The 10,785-nt window shown below is 35.3% G+C and overlaps 1 protein-coding gene across 1 annotated transcript in view; it reads left to right on the top strand.

Annotated features, from left to right (window-relative positions):
• Nucleotides 1–1,215: 1,215 nt before the first annotated feature.
• Nucleotides 1,216–10,785, top strand: part of LOC131162331 (uncharacterized) — a 33,666-nt gene continuing 24,096 nt past the window's right edge. Inside the window, exons 1-2 of the mRNA XM_058118685.1 lie at nucleotides 1,216–1,498; nucleotides 1,668–1,768. Coding sequence (XP_057974668.1) covers nucleotides 1,725–1,768 — 44 coding nt within the window. The 5' untranslated portion in view covers nucleotides 1,216–1,498; nucleotides 1,668–1,724. The remainder of the gene's footprint in view (nucleotides 1,499–1,667; nucleotides 1,769–10,785) is intronic.

Here is a 10,785-nt window from a genome sequence, read left to right as displayed (position 1 = left end):
ATCCTAAAGATAAATTTACCAAGAGTTTATTTGAGTTCTAAATATTTAGAAAGAGTGATTTGATTCATCTATACAGGGCTTTACATCAGTAAGCATAAATTCTCATTCATTACAGGGCTTGGTTCAAATTTGACAAATATAAACAAACAACCATCTTGAGTTGTTATATTACCAAAGTGCTGAATACTTTATATCTTGATTTGGTTGTTTGTTGTTTGACTTATACTTGGAAAATAAATTGATTGATTATTGCGTTTAATTGATTGGTTGTTTAATTAAGTTGTTGTGTGATTGGTGAAATTAAATAAATAAGTTAAAGAATTGGTTAAGTGTTTAAAGAAGTTAAGGATTCTTAAAAGAAGTTAAAAGAAAGTTTTAAAGCCAATTCACCCTCCTTTTGGGAAGCTATTTCTAATTTTTGAACTATTTTCTTTTTTAAAGATACATAGATAGGTGATCATATATCATATAGCTGAATGAGCCGAGGGCCTTAGGACACCCGGTGTAACCCAAAAAAAAAAAAAAATGTTGAGAAACATGTGTGTAATGTATGGGATAATGAATTTTGAAACTTAAATTTAGAATTACGTGGACCTAAAAAAAAAAAAAAACTTAATATACTTTTACATTTTACATTACATTTTGTTTAAATCCATACAAATCTACAATCAAATTTCAAAAATTCATGTCTCTAAATATAATACTTCTATGATGGAGATTGAAACTACCTTCCAACTTGTGTAGCTATTTTTATTAATATAATATTTAATAATACTCGTAATATATTTGGTTTGAGGAATGTAGTAAGGTAGATAAAAAATTGAAATAAAAATTTGAGTACAAAGCGTGATTAAATTAAGTGATAAATTTAATTAAAATTTTTTTTTCAATTCAATTCTATTCCTCCATTGGAGAAACCTTGATTTTGAAGTTGTATTGAATTTAGACAAGATGATGTACAAAATTATATTAAAATTTATCCAAATGAACTCAAATCCAAATTCAAGATTTAAAATTCATGCTCCCAAACATTACATAAATGTATAATAAGAGTTCTAAATGTATAATTAGAGTATGATAGAAAGAAACAAAAAAAAGGAAAAATAAAGGACAATGAACGGTTTGGTAGGCCCAATCCACATTAAAAATCAGATCCATGACTACGAGAAGTCAACTGAGGCGGCCCTAAGTGCTTCCGGGACGGCCCAATCGAGTAGAGTTGCCCAATCCGGCCCATATCCAGATCCATACACCATATACACAGAGTCACGGTACTCGGCCAGTGCACGGAGAGGAGCGTGTACCCACCGCATTAAAGGGTCGTGGGACCGTTAGGCGGGCGATGGCCAATCAACGTGGACTCACTCAGCTTCCAAACTTTTCTATTTAATGGTTCTCTGCAGACCGATCCCTCTTCTTCCTCCCACATTCTCTAAGAATCCAACATTTGCCCTGATAAAATTTAGTACCCAAAGTTTCCAATTTTGGGTTAAAAAAGGTAATTCTCGGCTGATGTTAAGAACTTTGTTACTTTTTCTGATTTTATTTGTCCATTCCTCAATCTTTTGCGACTTGTTTCCTAAATTCTATTATTTTTGCGGGTGTTGTATTATCATGATTACTATTGTTTTTATTATTTTTTGCTTATTAATTATTTGTTTTTGCAGGAAATTTTGATTGATAAATTGTTCTTTTGCGGTTTTTTTTTTTTTTTTTATACTGGAATGGCAATTGAATCTGATCAAACCACAAGCATCTGCAGTCACTGGTAATTGATTTCTGACGAATGATTTGATTTTGTTGTTTCTGTTGTGGGGTTTTGAGTGGTTCTTTTGATTGGCATGTCAACTTTCTCCTTAGATGGAACTGCAAAGATTATGTTGATCTCTTTTCGCTTTGGTGTATTTGTGATTCTGTTTTTAGTGTTAGCTAAGATTATTACATCCCTTGGAATCCCAAAAATCACTATTTCTGTATCAATCATGGGAATTTCAGTGGGTTCGTACAGTGTGCACACACTTAATTGCACACCCTTTTACAGTAATTTTCTGAATTTAGTTAATGACATTTGATACGTAGTGTATAATAAAATTGACTGTTTTTTACCCTTAACAAGAAAAGCCACGTCTTTTATTAATTGTTAGATCATTGACAATCTCTCAGAACCTCGACTAGCTTTACTAGTTTCCTTCAACGTTTCCCTCTTTACCATTGTCCTTGAGGGTTAGGTTGACTGTGAAATGATAACCAACTTATACATCAGGTTCAAACTCTTAACACTATATTACTATTTTTTTAATCAAGGAAGAGATATTTCATAAATAGGGTGGGTTGCCGCCCAAGCACATGCAAAGAAAAGAGAGAAAAACAAATCAACTGTATGATAGTGTGTCCAGCAGGTCAAGATATGTCCAGCATGCACTGCCTTCTAAACCAGCTTGAAAAAATAGTCGGCCATCTATCTATCCTTGATGATTGTAGTAGTGGTAGTTGTTCTTTCAAAAGCTCTACATATCTTCCTCCCTCCCTCCCTCTCTCTCCCTCCTCACAATCTAAAAAATAGTGAGTGGGATCAAGGACAAGGCCCTTTTCCTTTCTCTATTCATAGAAATACCCTTCCAAGCCCAGATTTCTTTCCCCACAGTTTCAGCAGTGACCTAGTATTATTATCCATCTATCTTGAAATTGTGCAAGTGAGAGACTTTTTTTGAAAACTTGTGCTGGCTAATAACGTATCTAGCAGAAACTCAGGGCCAAAGTGAGGAACAACATCTTGACAAGTTGTTTACCAATTTGTGAAACACCAATTAATTTATACAATGTTGGAAATATGGCAGCCCCAGTGCACACGACTCCTTTCTTTATAGCAAGGTCTGGGGCTGGAGGATCATTTGCAGCCTTAAACTTTTGAAGTGTGTTGATGTAAAGTTTTTCATGTCTATGTCCCAAGTATGTACTATTAATTCTTTGCATGTGTTTTAATATTCTTCCAAATATTTCTTCAATTTTTTTTTCTCTGTTACATATTTTATTCTGTTAAACTACCTTACTATCTCCCTTACTCTTGGTGCTTATGATCCTTCCATCCCAAATTCAAGGGTTGTTACTGAGACTAAAATTTTTCAGCTGACATTAGAGTAAATTGGGTAAAATGGAGAAGTGTTTCAAGTGTGCTTTGTGATCGTAGAATAGCTTTAAAATTAAAAGGGAAATTTTATAGGATGGTTGTAATACCAAATATGCTATATGGATCAGAATGTTGGGCAACTAAGAAACAACATATCGAAAAGGTAAAAGTTTCCGAGATGAGAATGTTTAGATGGATGAGTGGTTTAACATTAAATGATAAATTTAGAAATGAACAAATTCACTGTAAATTAGGTGTAGGCACGTAACTCTTGTAGAAGATAAGATAAAGGAGAGACAACTAAGATGGTTTGGACACTTGCAATATAGGCCACGTAGTGTGCTAGTGAGGAAGAGTGAGTTATTGTGAGGGGTAGTAGAAAGGGTAAGGGTAGACTTAAAATTATTTGGAATGAGATAGTAAATAAGGATTTAATAGCCATTAATTTGTCAAAGGATCCATGATTGCATTAATTGGTGGAAAAGGATTCATATAGCCGACCTTACCTAGTGGGACTTAAGGCTTGGTTTGTTGTTGTTGTACATAAGAGTTCTTAGATTCAGTTTGACCCCCTCCTCCCTGTAAGTAGAAGTTCGGTACAACATAGAGGTAAATAGGTTTTTTAGCTAACATTTAGCTTTTCTAAGGTGCTAATAAAACTAATGTTTTGACGTTTTAAAAGATAAAAGGTGGTTTTTATTTATATATTAGTTTATTCCATGGGCGTGTTTGTTTATTTTTTTTTTGTTTTTTCAAATACTGCAAAATTATCCACACAATGTTTTTGTCTATTAAAATGATGTCCATTTTAGTATTTCAACATTTCAGCCATTTTGCAATTTTTTTTTGTCACGCTCCAGAGCAGCATTTTCTTTTCAATTTTTTGAAGTCACTAAAATCTAAACATTTAGATATTGTCATTACATATGTGCTTCTAATTGATAGAATAGGGTGACACGAAGGCTTTAGTGTGAAATGCTATGTTTTGCGAAATCATTGCTCTTTCCTTATTGTGTGAGACTTTGTAGTACTAAAAGTCCAATGAGTTACATATGCTGATCATTTATTTAATTCTATCAGTATCCAATCACCATAAGTGTACATGAAAGATCTGCTTTGAGACCTTATCTTTTTGATTTAGTGATGGACCAACTGACTAAGAGTATTCAAAATGAGGTTCCATGGTGTATGTTGTTTGCAGATGATATTGTATTGATTGATGAAATTAGGGGCGGAGTAGAGATTGACTTAGAATTATGGAGAGAAGTTTTGGAATCTAGAGGCTTTAGGATAAGTAGAAATAAGACAGAATATATGAAATGTAATTTCAGTAATGGTAGGAGGAATATTGGAGACAAAGTTAAACTTGATAATGAAGAAATAAATAGCACTTGTAGATTTCGATACCATGGATCTATTATGCAAGTTGAAGGAGAAATTAAAATGATGTAATGCATAGAGTTAAGGCAGGTTGGGTAAAATGGAGAAGTGCTTCAAGTGTGCTTTGTGATTGTAGAATATCCTTAAAATTAAAAAGGAAGTTTTATAGGAAGACTATAAAACTCCGCCTGTGATGCACTCAATGTCCCTAATTTTTTCACACACAGCCGGTCCCAAGCCCGGGGTAAGGAGGAGGGTTGCGTTATGTAGCTGACAGCCAGCATAAAATTTGTCATATCACTATGAGATGAATCCTTACCGAATATTTGCTGGGGAGTACCCTACGAGTGACGCGTTGCACATGAACCACCCGGGTGTAGCGAGGGTGGGATAGGTCGTTGCACCGAAGCGATGCGCCGTGTCGGCACCTAGGTACGGTGTCAAATATGTGAGGGTTCCTGCATCATTCTGGACGTGGGCAGGTAAAGACTTTAGTTCAGGAAATTAGGATTAGATTAGCAACTTGGAATATAGGGACACTTATGGGTAAAAATATGGAAATTGTGGATACAATGATTAAAAGAAGAATTAATATAATTTGCCTTCAAGAATCTAAGTGGGTGGGGGAGAAAGCTAGAGAAATCGATAAATCAGGATTTAAACTTTGGTACATTGGAAAAGAAAAACATAAGAATGGATTAGGCATTATTATAGACAAAAAATTAAAAGATAGTGTTGTGAATGTAACTAGAGTAAGAGATAAAATTATAAAAATCAAAATGGTATTAGGACAAGAGATAATAAATATCATTAGTGCTTATGCTTAAGAGACAATTTTGGGAAGATATGGATAGTATTATACAAGGCATACCTGGGACTGAGAAAATATTTATAGGAGGAGATCTGAATGGACACGTTGAAAGAGACAATAAAAATTATGAGAGAATACATAGAGGATATGGATATGGAGACAAAAATGAGTTGGGGAGATGATCTTAGACTTTGCCATGTCATATGATTTTAGTATAATGAATACTTGCTATAAGAAGAGAGAAGAACACTTAATAACCTTTAAAAGTGGACAAAATAGAAGTCAAATAGATTTTTTTTTTAAACTAGAAAGGTAGATCGTTTATCATACAAGGATTGTAAAGTTATTCTGGGTGAAAGCCTAACCACAGAACATAAAGTCTTAGTGTTAGATATATGTATTAAAAAAATGGAAGAAAAATGATAAAATAAACTAGTGTAGGAGAACTAGATGGTGGAACCTAAAAGGAGAAAATATAATAAAATTTAAAGATAAAATGATCAAAGATGGGGATAGGACCTTAGAAGATGGGATAGATACAAATACTCTTTGGAATAGATTAGCTAGCTCTATTAAAAAGATAGTAAAAGAGATTTTAGGTGAATCAAGGGGAATATTCTTGAATAGCAAAGAAAGTTGGTGGTGGGATAAAGATGTACAAAAAAAGGGTGTATGTTGTAGGTATACAGATGTCATTAAGGATATGTATGATGGAGTAATGACTAGTGTAAGGACTATAGATGGAGAAGCTAGAGAATTTCCAATTACCATAAGTGTACATCAAGGATCTGCTTTGAGTCCTTATCTTTTTGCTTTAGTGATGGACCAATTGACTAAGAGTATTCAAAAGGAAGTTTTATGGTGTATGTTGTTTGCAGATGATATTGTATTAATTGACGAAACTGGGGACAGAGTAGAGGCCGAGTTAGAATTATGGAGAGAAACTTTGGAATCTAGAGGGTTTAGGATAAGTAGAAATAAAACAGAATATATGAAATGTAATTTTAGTAATGATAGGAGGAATATTGGAGATAAAGTTAAACTTGATGATGAAGAAATAAATAGCACTTGTTGATTTCGATACCTTGTATCTATTATGCAAGCTGAAGGAGAAATTGAAGATGATGTAATGCATAGAGTTAAAGCAGGATGGGTAAAATGGAGAAGTGTTTCAAGTGTGCTATGTGATCGTAGAATACCCTTAAAATTGAAAGGGAAGCTTTATAGGACAACTATAAGACTAGATATGCTATATGGATCGGAATGTTGGATGACAAAGAAACATAATATCCAAAAAGTAAAAGTTGCCGAGATGAGAATGCTTAGATGGATGAGTGGTATGACATTGAAAGATAAATTAAAGAATGAACATATTCGTGGTAAGTTAGGTGTAGCTCCTATAGAAGATAAGATAAAGGAGGGATGACTCAGATGGTATGGACACTTGCAACGTAGGCCTTATAGTGCACCTGTGAGGAAGAGTGACTTAGTTACTGTGGAGGGCAATAGAAGGGGTAGGGGTAGACCTAAAATAATTTGGGAGGAGATAGTAAGGATTTAATATCCTTGAATCTATCAAAAGAAATGATCCATGATCGCATAAATTGGCGGAAAAGGATTCATATAGTCGACCTCACTTAGTGGGACTAAGGCTTGGTTTTGTTGTTGTTGTTATGGGACGACTATAAGACCATCTATGCTATATGGATCCAAATGTTGGGCAATGAAGAAACAAAATATCCAAAAAGTAAAAGTTGCCGAGATGAGAATGCTTAGATGGATGAGTGGTATAAACACTGAAAGTTAAATTAAGGAATAAACATATTCATGGTGAGTTAAGTGTAACTCCTATAGAAGATAAGATAAGGGAGGGATGACTCAGATGGTATGGACACTTGCAATGTAGGTCACATAGTACGCTAGTGAGGAAGAGCGAGTTAGTTACTGTTTTGGGGGGGGGGGGGAGGGGGAGTATTGGTAGACCTAAAATAACTTGGAATGAGATAGTGAGTAAGAATTTAATAGCCCTGAATTTGTCAAAAAGACATGGTCCATGATCGTATAAATTAGCGGAAAATGATTCATATAGCCAACCCCACCTAGTGGGACTTAAGGCTTGGTTTTGTTGTTGTATTCATGTGTCAATCTATAGAGTTTCCACTAGATCATTTGCATTTAATTCTCTTAGTAACTGAAATTGATGCTTTTTGGCTTCAACTCAACTGATACTTTATCCCAAGTACTTTGGATGGATGTATGATTCCTCACCATTTTGTTATATGAATGGTCTTTTTTCTGTCAAAATCTGAAAGATAATAGTATTTTTATTTTCCCCCGCATTGCCTTGATCATGATTATTTTGGACTTTTACTCATGTAGCTCCTTCAACTTTTACTCATGTAGCTCCTTCAACCTAAATCAAATCACTCACGTGTAGTCATGTATATATATACCCAGGAGAAAGAGAAACAAAGTCCCAATAAAAAATGCAAAGCATTACACTCAAAAGTCAAGCCAACTTGGCCCCCCAAACAGTCTTTTACAAGAAATAAGCATCATAAGCCAAGTAAAGCCATCAACATAAGCACATTAATATGAAAACAAATTATATTTGTCATACACAATTCAATATGTTTGTGTTTGGATTATCTTCACCAAGCTATCTGGTTCAATTTCTTTGCCTTCAAACTTCTTTTTGTTTTTGAAATGCCATAGGAGGTATACTGTAGCAGCCACACAAATCTTTTTCCCATTGGATTTTATACCTGTGCCTTTTGCTTCCTTGTGCAGCCATTTTAGAGCTGCTTTCAAAGTAGACATATTCCTTCTTAACCCCAGCCAATATCTGATAGTATCCTAAACCTGTTTGGTTATCTTGCATTTAAAGAATAGGTGGTCTATAGTTTCAGTTTCATCTCCACAGTAAACACAATTTTTATCCACACCATCCCCTTCTAGTTTGTCAAGAGTGAACAGTTTCCCTTTAATGCCCAACCACAAGGTAAATGCATGTTTAGGTAAACTCCCACACTTCCAAACCTCCTTATGTCATACAATTCTACTGCCTTTGTTTCTCCAGAAATTATAAATTTCAGAGGTAGATATCCTCCGCCCATCAACTACCAATTGATTCAGCATGCTCACTGCTGCATCTTGACCACCACAAGCTTGTAGGAACTGGTTCTTAATATCCATGATCTTTTTGAACAAAAGAGAGTCAACATGTTTTGGAAACACATTCCAAATGCTATCTTCCTTTAGATAATAATGGTTTACCCATTTAGACCAAAGGGAATCCTTTTTATCGTGTATATTCCACAGGCCCTTGATAATAAGGCCTTATTCCAGGTTTTTATATCAAACACCCCCAATCCTCCTTCTGATTTTGGTAGACATATCTCCTTCCAGGCCACTAGTGGCTTTTTCCTTCCTCCCCACAGAAAGTTTCTACATAATTTCACCACATGCTCCAAAACTGAATTAGGAATAGGGAAGATGGCAAGCCAAAAACATTCAACTCCTTGAATTACAGAATTTATCAGCTCCAACTTGCCTGCATTTGAAATTGTATGTCCAGGCCACCCACTGAACAGACTAGATACTCTATTAATCAAAGGAGAGTAGTGCATCTTTTTCAGTCTAGAAGCCACCAAAGGGATCCCCAGATATCTAAAGGGAAACTCCCCATCTTGGAACCCTGTGAAACTTCTAATTTCCTCCAAGTCATGAGCATTTATACCAGCAAACAATAGGCTAGATTTCTGGTTATTAGCAGAGAGTCCTGAACTAACTGAAAACTTTTCTAAGCAGCTCATAAGAAGTCTAACAGATCTGGGGTCACCTCTTGAAAAGAGAATCAAGTCATCTGCAAATGCAAGATGAGTTATCTTCAGTTTGTCACATCTTGGATGATATCTGAATTCAGAGTTTCCCTCAAGAGTCAACAACAATCTTGATAGGTATTCCATGCAAATCACAAATAATAGAGGAGATATAGGGTCACCTTGTCTTAGACCCTTTTTGCCTTAAAAAAAAACCATGATATCCCCCATTGATAGAAAGAGAATGTGAAGTGGAAGTCGCACATTCCATAATCCAACCTATCATTATACTTGGGAAATTCGGGAGCTCCAGCATTTCCTTCAGAAACTTCCAAGATAAAGAGTCATAAGCTTTTTTTATATCAATTTTCATCATGCATCTGGGAGATATTCTTTTTCTTGCATACTTCCTCACAATTTCCTGAACCAGATAGATATTTTCGACCATGCTCCTTTGTTGGACAAAAGCTGATTGAGCAGGATTGACAATATCAACAAGACATGGTTTAATTCTGGCAGCTATCACTTTTGCTATAACTTTATACATTACATTACAGCAACCAATATGTCTGTATTCTTGCACTGTAGCTGCATGGCAAGATTTTGGGATCAAAGCTATTGCAGTATGGTTGACCTGTTTCAAAAGTTTGCCTGATATGAAAAATTCTTTGACAGCTAGAGTGAATTCCTTCCTAATTATGCTCCATGATTTTTGAAAAAAGCAGGCTGTAAAACCATCAGGCCCAGGAGATTTCATATCATCTATACTAAACAAAGCTGTCTTTATTTCTTCATCTGAAATAGTAGACGTCATTATAGCCCTCTGAACATCATTCACTGACTTTCCTTTTGCCACAATCCTCGGGTCAACATGCTCAGTTTCCCTTTCACTTCCCAGCAACTCCTTATAAAATCTAAGGAATTCATCAACTACTTTTTGTTAGGAAATAGTCTGTTCATCATTGGTTTTTGTAACAGCTGTAATGTGATTCCTACTTCTGTTTCTCCTCATCAAGGCATGAAAAAAGGATGTGCTTTCATCACAATCCGTAAGGTATTTAGCTTTAGCAAGTTGAGCAAGAAATAACCTGTTAGCCTCATCTAATCTTGAAGCTTCAGTTTTCTTAGCTGTCACCCTTCTTTTTTAAGTCCTCATCATTAGGAGAGTCATAGAGAGATTGCTGGAGTTCCACAAGTTCTGACATGGCAAAATCTGATCTGGTGGAGATATGGGAGAAATGAAGAGAATTCAGGTTTCTCAAGGGGCTTTTCAGGGCTTTAAGTTTCTTAATAAATCTGAACTGACAGCAACCTTTAATTCTAGCTTCCCAACCCTCCTTAACCACCTCCTGGAACAAATTATGATTTGTCCACATATTATAAAATTTGAATGGTCTTCTACCCAGGTTATCTTCTTCAAACAAAGAAACCATACAGATAGCATGATCAGACATCCACCCAGGAAATTGGAAATCTGCATGTGCTTTAAACCCTGCCAGAATCCAAAGTGAATTGACCACCGCCCTATCAAGTTTACACCAAACCTTGCCATTTGACCAGGTGAGGAAACAACCAGAGGAATTTAAATCTGACAACCCAGCTTCAGAAAAACAGTCACATATGTCTTTTACATCATAATTTGTTAC

Source organism: Malania oleifera, chromosome 8 (assembly GCF_029873635.1).
Source record: "Malania oleifera isolate guangnan ecotype guangnan chromosome 8, ASM2987363v1, whole genome shotgun sequence".
NCBI classification, from domain to species: Eukaryota; Viridiplantae; Streptophyta; class Magnoliopsida; order Santalales; family Ximeniaceae; genus Malania; species Malania oleifera.
Note: the sequence above shows the minus strand (reverse complement) of the source record. Positions and strands in the feature narration are given on the sequence as shown.